Source organism: Telopea speciosissima, chromosome 9 (assembly GCF_018873765.1).
Source record: "Telopea speciosissima isolate NSW1024214 ecotype Mountain lineage chromosome 9, Tspe_v1, whole genome shotgun sequence".
In the NCBI taxonomy this organism is placed as follows: Eukaryota; Viridiplantae; Streptophyta; class Magnoliopsida; order Proteales; family Proteaceae; genus Telopea; species Telopea speciosissima.
The window spans coordinates 46,396,147-46,415,781 of NC_057924.1; the positions used below are offsets into that span (position 1 = coordinate 46,396,147).

Sequence of the window (19,635 nt, forward strand, 5' to 3'; positions counted from 1 at the left end):
TACCCTCATGTTTATAAATGCCTAGATTAGGCTTTCTTTTCACCTAGTAATCTACTAGTCTATTTAACTTACTATTCATCTACATTTTACTATTTTTGTCATTAAAATAGTAAATAATAAAAGCATCCACCCGCATATTCTCTCTCCTATTTTTTACTCCATTCATTTTTTTTTTCTTTAATTTTTTTATTTAATTACTTTTTTATTCAACATTTCATCTTCATTGTTCTTCTTCGAACAGAACATGGTTCTAAGTATTGGTATTGTATCACCTGTATCGAGCGATATATATTGATTTTGTTAGTCACTGATATCGTGCTGATACTGTATCAATAGCATGGTACGAATAAGGGGTAAAATGATCAAAAAACTCATTTTTAAAGAAGATTCAAGGGTAATTCTGCTTGATACAGCCGATCCAGGCCAATTGCGTATCAGTTTTGTAGGTTACCAATACCCGTTCCAATACCGTGCACTAAAACCATGGAACTGATGGACTCTCTTCAAAACACCCCACTTCTTCTTTCTCTTCCTCTTATTCAATTTACTTTTTACTATTTTTGAAGAGAGTCGATATGTTTCATGGTTTTAGTGCACGGTATCGGAATAGGTATCGGTAACTTGCAAAATCGATACGATACCGATATGGTATCGGCCTGGATTGGCTATATCGGGCTAAATTACCCCTGAATCTCCTTAAAAAAATGAGTTCTCTGACCATTTCACCCTTTGTCAATACCGTGCTACTTATACGGTATCGGCATGATCTGATATCGGCATGGTATCGATATCGATGACTAACAAGCTGGTACATTGCCCGATCACCCTTTGTCGATGCCGTGCTGCGTCGGTATCGGCATGATACGGTATCGGCATGGTATCGATATCGATGACTAACAAGCAGGTACATTGCCCGATATGGGCGATATGATACTGATACTTAGAACCATGATCTATTTGAAGAACAATGAGGATGAAATGTCGAATAAAAAATTAATTAAATAGAAAAATTGAAGAAAAAACAACAAAAAAAAAAAAACTAGATGGACTAAAAAATGGGAGAGAAGAAGCGGGGTGGGTGCTTTATTTTTTACTATTTTAAGGATAAAAATAGTAAAAAGTAGAAGATGAATGGTAGGTTAAATAAATGAGCAGGTTACTAGGTGAAAAAAAAGGGTAATCTGAGTATTTAAAAATATGAGGGTAGAAGGAAATGTAAAAGTTAAAAAACAAGGTAGTTTCAGAAAAGAAGTTTAAAGTAGGATAATTTTAATAAATATAAGCTAAGTGTACGATAGTGATAGTAATTGTCCCGAATATAATTGTGTCACCTGCAGCTCAATAGACTATAAAAGGTACATTTTATCAAAGAAAAACAAAAAAAAACAAAAAACTATAATAGGTACTTAAATCGTTTATTTTAATTAGATGCCTTTTTAACTACTTTGTCATGATATCCTTTTTAAGTGCGGAAAATGTCGGAATCCAAATCCTCTCCCAAAAATAAACGTTTACCCATTACATCTCCCATTGGTCCGCCTTAAGTTCAAACAGGATCTGGGTTGAAATATCTTGACCTTGAGGGTGGGTCAGGATTGAAAATTGACGGGTTTGATCGGATTAGATTTGAGGTCTCGGGTTAAGCCTATCCTGACTCAACCCAACCTTGTCTATTCATGTTTTTTTATTGGTTCATCTTCTTCTTTCTCTTCTTTCTCTTTTTTTTATCTCCTCCAGTTCTCTGTCGGACTCAGTTTCCCAGTTCTTCTAATAGGGGGGTGGTGGACCCACCTAAGCAAAGTGTTCAGTCAAGGGTAGGATGGTCATTCCAACCCTCCTTTTAGAGGAATTGAGGAACTTGACTGGGCAGGGAACTGGAGGAGATAAAGATCCTATCCTTGCCCCTCCATGGTCAGGGCCAATTATGGTCAACCCGACCTGACCTTGCGGATGGGTCAGGGTTGGATTTTTTTTGGCCCTGAGTCGAGATCATGCAAGACCAGGCCTGAGCCTAGCTAAGGGGACTCAGAGTTGGGCTGAGATTTTAAAAGGCCCAACCCGACCCTATTGCAACCCAATCTCCCACCATCCATGGGGTGCACACCCCAAAGGTGATCCCCACACCAGATGGATGTTGTGATATCGACTCTGGTAGTTAAATATCATTGGAGAGGATTCGTGCTCAAAATGTCGAGCTCCCGTACATGAAGGCTTTGTGGTTGATCCGACTCATAAAATGGGATCGTGATCCTCTACTACCAGGCAGCTGTGAAACCTCACACAAGTAGGGGCGAAATGACCATCCCACCCACTGCCGGGGTGGAGTCCACGCCTTCCCTGTGTGAGGCTGGACACCAGCGGCACAGCCGCCAGGCAGCAGAGGATCCAAATAGCATAATATGTCCAAGGTAATCGAATCACTCACACCGTTACGTCCTTACAAACACACAAAGTTTCAAATCAATCTCCCTCTCTCTCTCATATGAACTATGAAGTGCATGCGTTAAAGAGAGATCATTAGGAGCATAGCTGCACCACCGAAGAAGACGCTCAACCCGTCAGAGCTTGCCGGGTCCAGAATCCGTAGCAGGTCTGAACATCTCTCTCTCTCTCTCTGTGTAAGAACCAAAGCAACTCCTATAAAACGACCGACCCCCACTCCTTTTTCTGTTACTTGAAAGCACTTGATTCAGACTCCAGAAGCGACTGTTTTGAGTTTGGGTTTCTCTTTTACTCTTTCAGTATATTTTCGATTTTGCCCTTTACTGTTCTTCTCTGATTCCCCCCACCCAAACCAATCTTAGAACCCTTATATAAATCGCATTAACTTCAACTCGCCTCAGTCCTCATTCCCCATACAACAAACATCTCTTCTTCCTTCTTCAGTTGGAATCAGTTTTGGTGTTCAAAGATGATGCATGTCGTGAAGGAAACAAGGAACACGAACCAAGTGGTGAGGAGATTTCCGGTGGAACTGGTGAAGACGTATGAGAAGATGAGGAAGCTGGCTTCAGCCAATGCTGTGGTGGTGTTCAGCATCAGTAGCTGCTGCATGTGCCACGTGGTCAAGAGCTTACTCTTTGGCCTTGGAGTAGGTCCCACTATCGTGGAACTAGACGAGGAAAAGAACGGCAAGGAGATGCAAGCCGTACTCTACGTCCTCGTCGGCGACGACCGCGAACAACCGGTGCCGGCAATATTCGTTGGCGGCAAATTCTTAGGTGGGGTTGAGACCGTTATGTCCTCTCATATTAATGGATCTCTTGTTCCTCTCCTCAAAGAAGCTGGTGCTCTCTGGCTCTGATCAACAAAGAGAACATATGTACAACTTTCCTTCTGTATCTGTTCTCTCTACTTAATTTGTCTTTCTTTATGTGGCCATGTTTGTATAGAGATTCTAATCTATTAGTACAGAGTACAAGCGATATTCCCGGCGTTTATGTATCTCTTAAACTATTTTCTAGTCGAGAAAAAATGGATTTACGGACCGGATTTTTTTCTTTCCCGGCGAGGAGTTGTAGTGTTTGCACTACGTAATGTGAAATGCAAAATACGGTTCTGTTACACTACAGAAATGTTTTTCATGTAATTACGGAAATGGCACTGTAGAGATTAAAGGTACACGTCTTCCTGCGAGTCTCGAGGTTAATGGTACAGTACTCCAGTGGCATAGTGGTAATTTTCAGATGGATCGGGACTGGTGACCTGATTCGACGAGATTCTGTTATTTTGTGGCCAATAATAGATTGAAACGTAAAACGGGGGTCTGGTTATCCATGCTAACGGACGCTTTGAGTGTAACCGTGTAAGCGAAAATCGTTGAGTTCTCTTCTCTAAAGGTTCAATATTGTGTTTATTATTACACGAATGCCCCAACCTCACTTCTCCTATGAACAAAAGGCGGGAATCAATTATCTGATGGAAGGGGAAATTCCTTTCACAGGCTGGTCGATTTACACTAATCAAATCCTGTTCTCCATTCAATATTTACATATCAGATGTCTTGTTTTTTATTCCCTAAGTCCATCTCTTCAAAACTTGATTCTATAAGTTCCAATTTCTGGAAATGTGGGTGTCCAGAAAGTCGTAATGTTTCCCTTATCTCTTGGTCCTCTATGTGCAGATCGAAACATCTGGGGGGTGGGCTGGGTACCCACTTGCATTAGAGTCATAACCGGGCTCTCAACCTCAAATTAGGATGGGGATTGCTTACTGAACCAAATTCCTTATGGGCTAGAGTTCTTTAGGGTAAATACTTCCCAAATCAATCCCTCCTTAACCCTAGCACCAGTCTCAAGACCGGCTCTTGGACATGGAATAATATTCGGGCTGTTGTCCCTCTTTTAAGAGGAATGGTCAATTGGCAAATAGGTGATGGATCACAAATTGACATTTGAAATGATCCTTGGAGCCCGTCCAATTCCTTCACCACCTTAAACCAAGTTGTTTCCAACAATCCTCTTTACCAAACAGTAAATGAACTTATTATTAACAGGGAATGGAACAAACCATTAATTAACTCATTATTCCCACCTGCTATTTATTCACTTATCCTTTCCATTCCTCTCTCTATGCAGCCTTTCAATGACCACCTCTTCTCACCTCTTTCCAAATCTGGAAAAGTCACCACTAAAACAATGGCTATGTGTTTAGCAACTCAAACCTCCATGCCCACCTCCCCCTTGCTTCGACCTCTCTGGAAACATTTATAGAAATTGAAGATCCCACCCAAATTCCCTTTGTTTTTCTGGAAATTCATTCATAATGGCATCCCTACCAAATCGAACCTTCCTTGGCTTGACCAGTCACATAACTGGTGCCCTTTCTGTAAAAATGCCCAGAAATCACCATGGCACATTTTTTTTTCTCTTGTAAGTTTACAAAACGGATTTGGTTGGCAAGACCACTTGGGCTATGCACTGAGAACTTCACTGGTACCACACCTATGGAAGCCATAGGATCCCTAATATCCAAAGTTTCAACAACTACCCTTGATGGAACCTACATTTTTGCATCATATGCATCACTATTTATTTCGTTTGGATCCACAGGAACCAAATACTTTTTGACAAAAAAACTTTCAATCCACACACCATAATGAGCAATGTTATGAGGTGGACCTATGATCTAAATCTCATCCCCTCGGTGGCCCAGAATGATGTATCCACAACCTCGACCCCTATGATATCACTTCCAAAATCTTTCTATCTAGACCTGGAAACTGAGGAAAAGTGTATTCTTATTACAGATGGAAGCTACTGCCATTCGAATTCAAGTGGCGGATGGGGTTTCTTGCTCATTTATAACAAACAGTTGTATGCTTCCTCTATGAATTGTGATTCTGTAGGATCGGCACAAGAGGCGAAATTGCAAGGAATCCAAGAAGGGCTCCAAAAATCACTTGCATTGAATCCAAGAAGGGCTCCAAAAATCACTTGCATTGGACTGCAAAGAAATAGCTGTCTGGACCGATTCTCAACAGATCAAGGACTGGCTCGAGAGCTCTGCAAATCATCCGTGGCCTTTTCAACTCTACACTTGGTTATTTGACATATCCCACTTAATTGCATCCTTACGGTCTGTAATAATTTTAAAACAACCTAGACTTTACGTTGAACCAATAGATAGGATTTCAAGGTATGCTAAACTTCATAACTCCTCTTCAGACGATCTCAATCGTATTGTAAGTATTATGTTTAAGGATCCGACTCCTCTACTTCCAAAGTGGGCTATACTTCCGTGCGGCCCACATTGCCCCACATACAAGGCGAAGGAAAATACCGCCTTGCCCTTGCCCGAGCGGGGGCAAGGCGATACTTTCCGCACGCCTTGTATGTGGGGCAGGCGGGGGCAAGGCGATACTTTCCTTCGCCTTGTATGTGGGGCAATATGGGGCGCACGAAAGTACAACCCACTTTGAAAGTAGAGAAATCTCTTCCTATGTTTAATGAGTAAGGTTTCTTTATTTCAACCAAAAAAAAAAAAAAAGGCGGGAATGTGTTTAGCTTCATGGTAACACGTGTTTCGTGTAGAATATTTAGATCCATAACGGATGGGCCCGGGAGACCGTTCAAAAAGAATAATCGAAGATTTTGATGGCTCAACGTCATCTGATTATTGCCAATTGCCAGAATTCGCAATTCTTTTTTCCAACCTCTGCATTGGAACGTGTCAATATCATATCATACTATTAATAATAACAATAATAATAAGAGTAAATTACTCCCCCCTCCCCTCGATTATGCTCTAATGACAAGCCCCTCCCCTGGGTATTGAATAATGACTCTCCCCTCCCCTGTATTAACAAGATTCTATCAACCGTATCCATTTTGACTGACGGTGTTAAAAATGCAAATAAAAAGACAATAATACCCCCATCTCTACCTCACTTCTTTCTTCTTCCTCCTGTAACCCCACCCGCCCCCACCACTCTCGCACCACCGCCACCCCACTCTTCTTCTTCTTCTTCTTCTTCCTAATGCATCTCCAGAAAGTGTGCAGTTTCCATGTTTAGGTGTGAAAAAGCTCGGCAGAGATTGGAACCCTTATAAAACTCAAGTTGGAGACTAGAGCTCGTATGTCTACCAATTCATCATCGTCAAGACCGATCTCAATCACCTCTGCTAAGGTGTTACGCCATGAGAGGAGGTTGGAGTGGTGGTCATATGGCCCAACAAAGACCACCCATCTCTCTTCTCTCTTTAGGCTCTTGAGTATCCTTTCTCTCATGGTTGAAATCACCGTGATTCCCATAACCTCTTGAAGACATTTGATTGTTGCGGTGGTGCGAGCCACAGAATATGAATGCATCATCTGCTCCTACGCCTAAGCAATTTTTAATGTATGTGGTTGCCTCCTTCACTATCTTAGTCGTCTTGTGCCCCACATAGCTGTCACTTGTATGTGTGTTCCCTGTAAATCAATTCAAAATGAAGTATTTTCCATAGAAAGGAACCAAAAGAGAGGGCTTTCAGTCAATCCATGGTGGTTATACGAGTCTATAGGAGTCGGTGGTGGAGTAAATGGTGGAGAAGGCATAGGAGTTAAAAATGGGGTCTCCACACTGGGAGGATATCACTCAAGCTCCTACTTCTTGACCCTTTTCGGCTTTTTCGACTTCTGAATTTCCCATCATCGGACTCCAAATCTTCCTTCAAATCTTCTTTAATGGTGAAGAGGAATCGTGGAGGTCCACAGAGATTCTGCCGCATCAAGAGTTCCAAATCCATGGCATCATCTTCAAAGGGTTTCAGAATAAATCCTTATGTGACTCAAAATGAAGGATAAGTTAATTCTCCTGTTTTTATGACCATGGGCTCTTGTAATTCTCACGAGGTGCAGAGTTCTGAGGTTCAAGGTTGTGGAACTCGACAACGGTGTTGTGGAACTCGACAACGGTGGTTTGATTTTTTCCAAAGAAACGTATAAAATAGCTCTCTTGTAGGATTTTGTTGTAATCATCTTCAATCTCTCTGTTGTGACTCTCTTTTTCCACCATAACAAATAGTAGAGCTTTGCAACAAGAGCTAAGAGCAGTTAACGAACACCAAAATTAGACCAATTCCTAAAGCGCTCAAAGGCCTCATCCTTGCTCAGAATCACATTCCACATCTATCGTCGCTATTCTTTCTTCAAGATCTCATTGCAATATCCAAAATTTCAGCTAGGTCTGAATTTTCTGTACTACCAATCTCTCTGTTCTCTCATTGATCATAGGAAACGATCATCGTGCAATCGTGAGGCCGGGAGATCGAGAGGTTTGGCTTCGTTACTTTCCGCGATGAGCAATCGATGAGGATACTATTGAAGGGATGAACGGATAGGACCTTGATGGTAGGAATATTACCGTCAATCAAGCCCGGACCGGGGGTCTTTGGCGGTGGTGGTGGTGGTGGAGGTGGTTATTGTAGCGGTGGTGGCGGAGGCTATAGAGGTGAAGGCGCGGTGGTTATGGACGTCGTGAGGGGCGGTGGTGGATACGACCATGGTAGTGACCGTGGCTAAGGAAATGGTGGTGGTGACCGTGGCTAGAAGTGGTGGTGGCGGTGGTGATGGTGATGTTAGTCAAGCTGGAGAAATGAGGTTTTTAGGGTTTTGATATGGTTAGGGGTATAATTGGAATATCACAAACATAAGGGTATTTTAGGGTTTAAATGAATATTTTTAGGGTGATGTCATCACTTAACGATCATTTTTAACGGAATGGGTACGGTTGATAGAATCTTGTTAATACAGGGGAGGGAGAGTCATTACTCAATACCCAGGGGAGGGGTTTGTCATTAGAGCATAATCGAGGGGAGGGGAGTAATTTACTCTAATAATAATAATGAGGCAAAAAAATTGTGATACGCACGTGTCAAATAAATTTGCAGGACGTTCTTTTCTGATAACCAGGGATTTTACGTAGCGCAATCTCAGTCGTTGAACGTCTTCCCCCAATTCAACCGAAAAAACTGACGACAGCAGATCATTATTTGAAATCCTATCAACGGTTATGTAGCTGAATCCCCTGGAAGTCTCTTCCCTTACGGAATCTTAGGGAGAGTGGGAGAGTGGGACGTCTCTCTATCTCTCTCTGATCGACGATTTTGCAGAAATCTCATGTCAATCCCTCTATCTTCACTGGTCTACCCTGCGGTCAAATGGTCGATTTATCGCGCGAATCCTAAAACACTAATGAGGAGCGATCTTCTCTCGTCTTCAGCCATCTCTCTTGTTTTCTTCTCTAAGGAACCGAAGACGAAGACAATCTCAGGTTCTTCACGACGCTCTCTCTCTCTCTCTTTCTCTCTTTGTTTCTCTGCAACTCCAAGGAAGCGCAGACAGTCTCTGCAACTTCAAGCGAAGAGAGTCTCTCGTTCTCTCTCTCTATCGTTCTCGTTTTCTTTGTCTCTGTCTCTCTCTCTTTATCTCTCTCCCTCTCTCTGTATCTCTCTGTCTCTCCCTTTATCGTTCTCGTTCCATTGTAGTTAGGGTGTTTTTAAAAAAAATTGGAATTATTGATTGCTAACCAATTTTTTTCTCCATTTCAGGTTCTAGGAAGTTCATAACGCAGGTATGGCATATTTCTTCTCTCTTTCCCTTATCTATCGTTGCATTATAGTGAGGGTTTTTAAAAAAAATTTCATGGTTTGTACTGATTGCATTCCATATTTTGGCTTTCTTCTGTGATTAGCCTGAATCTCACGGTTGTTCGACATTTGTTTGTAGGTTTATGAAATGTTCATTAGTCCTTTATCATGATATATTTATTACTTCTTTTTTTTCTTTCTGTATTTGTGATTGGTAGCCTGGGAGTGTGATTAATTTGGTTATCAGAGAGGTCTACTGATGCCAAAGATTCTGGCATTGGAAAGTTTGGTAAGTGGCCTTTGAGGTTACAACCAGCAAGGTGCACATCTGTGAGGGGTTTTTTTCTAATCCAGTCAGGAACATTTGCTAAATGGAGTTTGTTGTAGGGTAAGTCTATTGACAGTAGAAGATAGGATGCCATTTGGAAGGATTGGTGGTGAGGGATCTGAAAACCCATTTCTTGACAGGTTAAGTTGCCAAAGTTTCTGTAGCCTTGAAACTGAAACTAGGATTTGACCAGTGAGCTGATTATCACTCAGAGAAATGGTGGTAAGAGAAAGGTCAATGTGATCTGGGATTCTACCTGTGAGCTGGTTATGGCTCAGAGAAAGGTCCATGAGATTGGGCAAGTTACAAAGGGAACTGGGTATCTGGTCTGAGAGCTTGTTATTTGAAAGGTCAATAGAAGTTAGATTATGAAACTGTCCAAAAAAATCTGGAATCAGCCCAGGGAGAGTGTCTTCAGTAAGGGCAGTTGACCTAGACTTGGAGGAATGGATCCTTCAAAGCTGTTATCTTCAAGAACAAGGACAAGTTGGGTGAGGTGGGTTAACTTTGAGAAGCTCTCTCTCTCTCTCTCGTTCTCTCGTGCTCTCTGCTGTGTCTCACTCTCTCTCTCTCCCTCCCTCTTCTTTTAGCTCAGACCACCGATCTATATTTTAAAAAAATAAAAATTTATGCTTCTCTGTCCAATTTAGGTTTTCTAGTTATTGATTATAATTTTTGTTGTGTTTTTCTTCTAGGTGGATTAAGGTGGACAGTGAAGACCGGGTCAGGCAAGGCATTTGGTTAAGGTGATTTTCTTATTCTCTCTCTCTCTCTCTCTGTATCTTCCTTTTGTTTCATGAATTAGAAAAAAAATTTCTGTATATTCTGGTTTCAGCCTTCAACTAATGGATACATAGCTGTAATCTTTCTCCTTAAGGAACCAGTACTGCGCCTGATCCTTTTTAGAGACAACCTGAATTTGAAAATAAATTTAGAAATTTAAGTGGCATCACGTTACAGAATAAGAGAGTTATAAGGTAGGAGGTAGCTATAAGCCTATAACACATACCTCTTGAAGAAAATCAGCTGCTCCCTTTCTTTTTGAACACCTAAATCCACAATATTCAAAGAATTCAAGAATATAACTACATGGACCATGGTACACAATCTTTCCTTCTACCATCAAAATAACGTCGTCAAATAGATTATAGGTCTCTGGTGCAGGCTGAAGAAGTGAGATCAATGCCGTGGCATCTGTTAGATGCACCAAGTGCTGAAGGCAAGAAACAATCTGAAAGTTTGTAGAACTGTCCAGGCCATTTGATATTTCATCCATAAAAAGAGCTTTTATTGGACCCACAATCATTTCCCCTAAAAAAGAACATTGTATTTTTTTAAGGAAAAAATAATAGTATCCAACTTAACCCCTCCAAGAAAGAAATCTATACACATTTTTAATACATGATATGCTATAATCATCTGATCCACCTCAATATTCACCCCACCTGTAGTCAGTCTCTTCTTTTGACCACCTGAAATACCTCTGCTCATGGCATCTCCAACCATTGAATCAGCACAAATATCAAGACCAAGAATCTGAATGGTATTAACATGCAAGACAGTCACATAAACCAGTGATCCTGCTATGCATTAATAAAGAAAAGCATGATTTCAAACTGTTGAATATATTTACTTTTAAGATGTAGTCTGTTTGAATGGTTTTTCCGGTGCCTTCAACAGAAATTGCATATTAAAACAGCTCATAAATGAAAGTCCGAGTGTGAGTGTGTATAGGGGCAGCATGGGGTGGGGGTGAGTGTGAGTGTGTGAGTGTGTGTTGGGGCAGCAAGGGGTGTGAGTGTGTGTGGGGGCAGCATGGGGTGGGGGTGAGTGTGAGTGTGTGAGTGTGTATAGGGGCAGCATGGGGTGGGGGTGAGTGTGAGTGTGTGAGTGTGTGTAGGGGCAGCAAGGGGTGGGTGAGTGTGAGTGTGTGAGTGTGTGTGGGGGCAGCATGGGGTGGGGGTGAGTGTGAGTGTGTATAGGGGCAGGTGGGGGTGAGTGTGAGTGTGTGAGTGTGTGTAGGGGCAGCAAGGGGTGGGTGAGTGTGAGTGTGTGTAGGGGCAGCAAGGGGTGGGTGAGTGTGAGTGTGTGAGTGTGTGTGGGGGCAGCATGGGGTGGGGGTGAGTGTGAGAGTGAGTGTGTGGGTCTATTATTTGTTTATAATTATTATATTTGGTGGCTTAATGGGTAACTGTTGTAAAGTGCTTTTATGTTTGCTTAATGGGTAACTGTTGTAAAGTGCTCTTGTTAAACTAGACAACTAAAATTCCTTACACCTACATTCTCCTTCTATCTCAACTATTTAGACCTTTCTTTTACTTCCCTTAAGACCTCTTGTTAGCCTAGGGTTCATTGATCACCTATATTTTCTGCCAAATTGATATCAAAGCCAAATCTAATCCATCACATGCCCAAGACCATGGAGTAGAGACAAATCAATCCCATCAAGGCATGAAAGATTCATATGGTGATTAAGCAAGTTACTTTGATTGGATCCTTAAATTAAGGTTTGGTTAATTAATCTTAGCTATGAATCTTCACTTACCTTCTACCCCCCCCCCCCCCCCCAAAAAAAAAAAAAAAAAAAAAAGATATATAGAAACTAGAGGGGATGCCCTCCAATGGGGGAAGATAAGTATAAGTAGGTCTGCATTTCTCCAGAAAGACTTTCAATACTTTCTCCATTTAAACTACTTTTTCACCCCAAAGACTTAGAGAAACTTTCCCCTTTTGTTACATAGGAACGAGATAAACTTTCTAATTGTCCTTCACAATCAAACCTAACATACTTGTTGCTCGTGTTCTCCCCTTCTCTTTCATCAATTTATTTATTTTATTTCTCTTGGAAGCTGTGATCAGCCTAAGATTAGTTAGCATTATACCAGTTTCCATGTCTCTTAAGGAAACTACAAACACTATTTAATTTACATTACAATTATAGTACCCCAGGCATTTGCTTTTCCCAGTGGGTTGCTCACTTGCTCCATACAAACCTTATGTTGAAACATATAAAATGCATAAACAGTGAGTTTTGATGATGATACTTCCACATTTGAAGAACCAATCCAGTTAAAGGAAATATATTATTGAAAGGCTTGTTATAAAAAAAAAACCAATATGGAGTGCAAAGTCACAAAAGGGACTGAAGGTTATGGCCTTAGATATGGGGACTGAAATTCAAGGGTCAGTAGTTTTTCCATTGATAGATGATCTGCTTACACTTTATTTTTTCTCTTGGGATATATAACCTTTTTCTCATCTTTCTACATTCCCTCATTGTTTGTAGAAGAAAAATGATTGAAAATTAATATATTAGAGAAAGATTTCCTTATTTGGGGGTGGGGGGAATTACAGATGATTGCCTTTTCTTGAAAAGCTGACAATCAAATTTATATCGAGATTATAATAAACCTCATTTCTATTTTTCTTCATTTTGTTGTGGATCTTGTTTTGCCATTTTGTGAGCATGTGTATTGAGTTTCTCAGTCATAGGATGACCTCTTGGACCCCATAATGTACAGTAGTAGTTGAACCACTATTTATAGATAACAGCTTTTTTCTCTCTTTGGGAGGGTACTGGGGGTGGTAAAACAGATTTAAAACAATACTTTGGGTCATTGAAACCACATAATATCTTCTATTTTGCTGGGTACACCAGGTTTTCTTTTCCCCTATCTTCTGCTAGACATGATCTGGTTCTCTTGATCCAGTTAGAAATAAACAATTTTAGAAAAATTCTTTTCCTAGCTAACTTGTCCCAGTATTTGATAACATGGTTGGCCTTCAGCATTTTAGAATAGTTGCATTCTTCTGTTTTTACTAAGCCAGTCTTATGTGTTTTGAAGTGTTTTAAATTTGCTTTACACTGTTGTGATTATTGCAGACATAATAAAGCTCTGGAGCATGTCGGTGAAGATGTGGATGAGATAAATTTCCGGATTAAAGGTGCCAATCAACGTGGGCGTCGTTTGCTGGGGAAGTGAAGGCCGTGAAGTTGTATAGCTTGCTGTAGACATGCTCACTGTACTTGACTTGGGTTCGCACAACCCCTCTCTGAGTCTTCTCTGTAATCTCATGTTTACTAGCTGTGTAATGGATTTGAATTCAGATATTGCTATAATACCTCCTATTTTTGTAAGCTCTTTTGTATATAATGGAAATTATGATGTTTCATTGCAGATTTTCAATGAAACATCAAAATTTTGTGGCCATAGATTCTAAGGTCTCCTGTCCACATGTTAAGTTTCAATAATAATGACTAGGGACAAAATGAAGTTGCCAATATCCAGATTATTACCGAGAGAGGAGTGCAAACCAAGACATAAAATAAAAGGATTTCTTCATGGCAATAGATTAGAAGAGAAGGGGGAGGTTATGATGGAATTTGGCTCTGAAACTTGAAACTTGACATTGTCTTCCATAAGAAAATGACACATTCTCACAACAATTTCAGAATTAGGTGGAGAAGTGGTGCAATTGTTCTCCGCATCCAAAAGGATTGTGATTATGTGATAATAATATGGAATGGAAATGGTCTGATTAAATTGTGTTCTTCATGTAATAAGGGCATCAATATTTCTATCCTTCAATGCATTGCCTTGGAACTGTTAAACACAATTTCATGCAATGGATTTTATTTATGTAATTGAATTTAATTGTCATGTGAATGCTACTAACTGAGACATTGAAACCAATTAATTAAATAGGGCATTGGGGACGTTTGTAGTGATTTACAGGATCATATTTTTTTGTTTTAAGTTTGAAGCTTTATTAGCTAGAAAGTGAGCAACATAGAGATTTGAATTTAGCACTTAGGCATCAATAACTGACACCACCAGGAGATGGAGATTTGTCTTTTTTATTACTTGACAATTAATAATGTGACCAATATCCTTTTTCACATGATCAACTATACACATGGTAGATTTAGGATGAATCTAACTACAAGACACAGGGTAACCAAACAGTTATTTAGATAGATTCAGGATAAATCCAAGTCACAGACTCAGGGTAACCAAACGGTTATTCATATAGATTCAGAAGAATCCACCTGACAGACTCAGGGTAACCAAACAGTCTTTCAGAAAGAATCAAAACAAAGAATCAGGGTAACCAAACAGTTAAATTTCAAAATTACGAATCCACAAGAACCTGAATTTAGAGAACCTGATCCAGAATCAAAATCTAATTCTTCAAAACAACCGAACCAAACACTTCCTTAAGTGTTCTAGAAAGTTCTTTCATAGCTTTGTGATGAAATTTTGATTAGTTTTACAAGACTGCCCTAATTATTTTAAGTTTAATTGGAAAATGATGTGGGTGATGACCACTGGATTCAAGAATCAGTGTTTTTTTTTTTTTTGCTACCAACAATGGTTCTGAAAATGATTTTAGTTGTTTCTAGTGGGAGAGTCAAGTTGCACAACAATCCCAAAAAAAAAAAATTTCACCCCATGGGATGTCTTAAATGTTGAAGAAGAAACATCTGATTGTAGCTATAATCTCTTGCTTGTAACCTGTAGTCTTAAATTGCACTCATTTGCTTTCTTATTTGTGAGTCTTTAGCTCAAACTGGTAGAGCACTTGGGGATTCCCCAAGAGATGATGGTTCGAATCCATCAAGAATCATTGAATTTTTTTATGGCTAATGTTATATATTCTACTAGCATGACTGCAAATGACAATTGTATTGAAAATATGGGAAAATGTTGATAAGTCATTGGTGCTTTTCGTTTTTTTTTTTTCAATAAAGGAGGGAGTGTCATAGGATCCATCTGGGTTCATTTGGATTAGTTCCCCTATTCAACATGTTGGTGCATGTGACTAGTGACCAAAAAACAATTTCCCCTAAAAACAATATTGATGGTTATATATATATATATATATTTTAGTTTTCTTGGATAATAAGGGCATGTTTGGTTTGGAGAACCAATTGGTGCTGTACCAATTGGTTCATGATTCCGAATTAAATAAACTGTTTGGTTCAAATTGTTGGTGAGCGGATTTCAATTCATAAATCCGGGTGATTCCACTTTTTCAATGTAAATGGGTATCTATATCGAGGTGGACCCATATTTGATTCATAAAAATCTAACATAACTATAAATATCTTTTCTGTTTGTGAACCAACAATGATTCAAGATTATCGGGCACTACCTCTCAACCCTCGACTGTTTCGCCTCCTGCGAAGGAACGACCTCTCCAACCTTCGACTGGTTCGTCTCCTTCGAAGGGAAGACCTCATAATCGTCGATTGCTTCGTCTCCTAGGAAGGGAAGACATCTCCAAACCTCAACTAGTTCGTCTCCTTCGTAGGGAAGACCTCTCAACCCTAGACTGGTTCATCTTTTGCGAAGGTAAGATTGTTATCGCTCTCTATCTCTCTCATTATCTATCTCCATCTCTGTATCTCTCTCTCTCTCTGTCTATCTATTGCTCGCTATCTATCTCTCTCTCTCGCCTTCTCTAGCTTTGGTTTTGTAAACCTAGGGTTTAACCCTAGCAGATTCTGAGTTTTAAAGAAATGAATCAAACCCTATTTCGGGTATGGATTTGTTGGTTTTGCAACTCAAAGCGCCACTAAACCGATCGGCCAGTGAATCAAACCCTATTTCGGGTATGGATTTGCCTGAATGCGACATTTCTCACCTATAACCAAAGATTCAAAATTTATTTCTGGGCTTTTTTTTGTTCTTGTCTTCAATCTTCCCCTTTCAACAATGCCTGTAGAGAGAGATAGGGTTTGATTATATATAGAAGGACTGGACTTCGACATACCTTCATCAGTTAGTATACACATTTCATCAGTTAACCGTATGTGAAATGTACAAATATGAAAATCGGACGAATTGAAATGTGTATATTTGAAAAACCAAAACATAATTTGGTTTTGGACCGAATTACATGGAAAGTATGCAGAAATATAACTATTTTGGCCAACCCATCACCTTGAATTTGGTCGCCTTGATTAGTTGGAAGACAACTGCATCTCCCTCAACCAAATTATGTTCTATAGAGAACCCCCTTCATCCAGCACTGAGTCCTGTATTTTCAGCAAGGTACTTTGTTTCAGACTCTTTCCCACTGTCATCTACCAAGGTAATGTAGCAATCTTCTTTTGGTAGATTCAACTTGCAGAATTTAGTAGGAAGTCCCTATAACAAAAACAAATGCTACCAAATTATACAATCAAGATTCATCCTTATTCGTTGAATTTTTGTATTTCAGAAAGATTTTGAGTTCACCAGCCAAAAACCATGAGTAACATGAGACCGAAGCATAAGTTTCACTAAACTAGCCATTCCGGGTTCTAAGTTCGATTGAACCTCCTTAGCTTGCTCCAGTACACACGAGTAAGCTTCGTGAGATGCATAAACCTGATTGTTTGTAGCCCTCTTTCGCTTACAGCTTCAAAGAAATTACAGGAGGCAGGATTATCACATTCATGTATAATAGTTCAACTAACAACAGTCAAATATTACAACCAGAAAAAGATTAACAGTGATTCAGAAACACTCACTGGCTTCTAATACTCTCTGTTTGATCTACAACTACCTGTTCAAAATATCAAATATATGGACATCAAATTACAACTTTGTAGTTTTTAAAGGAATAACTAAAACTGCGTTTAAGTATTAAATGGTGCAATGCATTATGAAGGATGAGCCTATGGATGGTAGGAGTGAAGTCATCGTAGTTCAACACACACAAAAAGAAGAAGAAGAAGAAGAAGAAAAACCATGGACTAGAGAGTAAGTTCAAGACATGTGAGGTGTAACAAAAAGGAGACAAAGAGAAAGGGCTTTCTGGACTGACCTGTAAGGCTGTAACTGATCAAGAGAAGAAAGTGGAGCTGGAGGAGCAGAATAGCTTTTCCTGACCCGAAACAGCTTTGGCTTTTTCCCACTCTGTTTCTTTCGTGTATAAAATTGCTAAATAAATCAGGGAAAAACAAAACACAGGAAATTGTAAAGCAGAGCCATAGGTAAACTACAGGAAAGAAAAATACTAACAGCTACAGAAGATGAAAAAGAGAATGGAGGGGTTGGGTACTTGAGAAAACTGGGACAGATTTAGTTGATCTTCCAAGCTATTCTGACTTTCATAAAGATCCAGAGGTTCAGGCTTCTTTTCAATCTCATCCTCCACCTTACACTCAAAGCAACTTTCTCTGTATCTACTCTCCTCTTCTGCTTGTTCTCAAATCTCAACCCCCTACAATACTTCAAATATAAAACAATCAAATGAATTGGTCTGTTGGGGAAGTCTGATATGACTAAAGGACTGAAGGTTCAAAACCTATCAATCAAAATCTTAAAAAGAGTGAAACAATGACAAGGAGAAGTTCAGAACAGAACGGAACAGAGCTTCCCCAATATAATTTCAGAGCGAGAGAACAAACACACTCACTCACACAGAGGAGAGAGCAACCGACGTCTGTATAGGAATTTGAATTGTTGCCCGTTCTGTGACTGGTTTTCATCATTTTGATTTGCATTTCAAAAGTTGTGGGCAACACGTCATCATTAAGCATTGGGACTGCTGATACAGAGAGATTTTGTTATATATATTCTATTTAACCTTAAACCCTTTATTCCTAGGATCACTGCAACCCACCGGCGATGGTTTCTTAGTGGTCGTTCACCGAAGGGTCACTACCCCTGGTCGGCTGGTCTAGTAGCTGGTAGTCCTGACACTGATGCCATTTCACGCTTATGAAAGTACTCAGGTTTGCGGGTGCTAACCTGCAATATCAAATAACAATCAGATAGCAGTTTCACCACTTTATTCTATAGATTCGACAAAATTAGATGGAATTGTAAACAGTACAAGTGATAAAGCTAAGATACCACATAAATTTTCATTCCAGGCCAACCATGATCTAAGATGTAGTGACCTTGGACCAGACAATGTATTCGCATGTTTGCTGAGGAAGATCCCATGCCTTCAAACTACTCTACAATGGACACACATGCATACTAACACAGCTGTTTATACCCACACCTTTGGAGAACATGGAAAACAAAAATTGAACACAAAGAACCACCAATTCATTATGCAGTTCTGTGGGTCAATGAAAATCAAGTTGTAGTAGTTGGTCTAAGCAGAGAAACTATCATGGGACATCAACAGATGGAAAGCAGCAAAAATCCTAACAACCCTAATCTACTTCTCAGGCCCATTGCAAATTGGTTCAGCTGTTTCTTTGATTTCTCCTTTTATTATCCCCCCCCCCTCCCAAGAGGAAAGCAATCAATTTGAGTAAGTAAGCAGTTTTAAGTATTTAAGCAAACAGATTCATATTATCAAACAATCAATATTTCTTGACAAGGTTGTAAGTTGTAACTACTAAGATTTATACCTCAGCATTTCTTATATGTGGCAGCAAATTTCGATTCACTAATATATACCACAAAGAAATGAGTCAACCAGCCATGAAAGTCCTAGTGACACCCAAACAAATTACAAACCTGCTGTTTCCCCTGAGCAGGCAAAGATTTGAGTGAGGGTGGGCCCTGGTGCAACGGTAATGGTTGCTCCATTGTCTCACACTACCAGGTGACCACCCATCTGGCCCACTGCACCATCTGAAGCACAAAAGAAGAGTATTTACAATCCCCTTCCTTGTATCACCAGTGAGCTGCAAATCCAAATTCTGCCTGCAAATGCATCTCCGTTGTTCGAATCTGAACTTCCAGTGGGACCATGTCTCACCCATTACCACAGTGTGAAGAGATTGGTTACTGCAAATAGAATTCCAGGTCAGACAAAGAGAAGGAACCAAGACAACAATCTTGTAATTCAATGGTTATCTATGCCATACCCATTGAATTTTGGATTGACTATGTAGTCTTTGAATTTTCCAGGCACTTCTGGCCATATCTGATGAACAATTCTAAGTGCTGCATTACAAGCTTCTTCATTCTCAACGATCAGTCTCATGCCATGGATATCATGGATCTCATCCATGGTTAACTTCTTCCTGAAAAGTAAGCCTAAGAGTTAATTCCTAATGTAGCATTAAATTACACAATATTGATATTGTAATTGCATTGTACAGTACAGTATATAGCATGTTATTAAAGAATGTCTACAATGGACAAAGGTTTTCCATCATGCCCAAGGCTCTAAAAGCTACAATGATGAAGTTTTCTGCCACCTATAGTGATGATGAGGCAGGTGCGGACCATCTAAATTCCAGGGAGACCTTTGGATCAATATCATGTTCAGTTCCCT

The 19,635-nt window shown here is 39.9% G+C and overlaps 1 protein-coding gene and 1 long non-coding RNA gene across 2 annotated transcripts; both read left to right on the forward strand.

Moving 5' to 3' along the window:
- Positions 1-2,911: 2,911 nt before the first annotated feature.
- Positions 2,912-3,304, forward strand: LOC122638961 (glutaredoxin-C1-like). The gene has a single exon (XM_043831811.1). It carries the CDS (start codon positions 2,912-2,914, stop codon positions 3,302-3,304), a length of 393 nt encoding a protein of 130 aa, XP_043687746.1.
- A 9,233-nt stretch (positions 3,305-12,537) lies between these two features.
- Positions 12,538-13,586, forward strand: LOC122640809. The gene is made up of 2 exons (XR_006329755.1): positions 12,538-12,582; positions 13,283-13,586. It is a non-coding gene; the product is annotated as an uncharacterized LOC122640809 (long non-coding RNA).
- Positions 13,587-19,635: the final 6,049 nt, after the last annotated feature.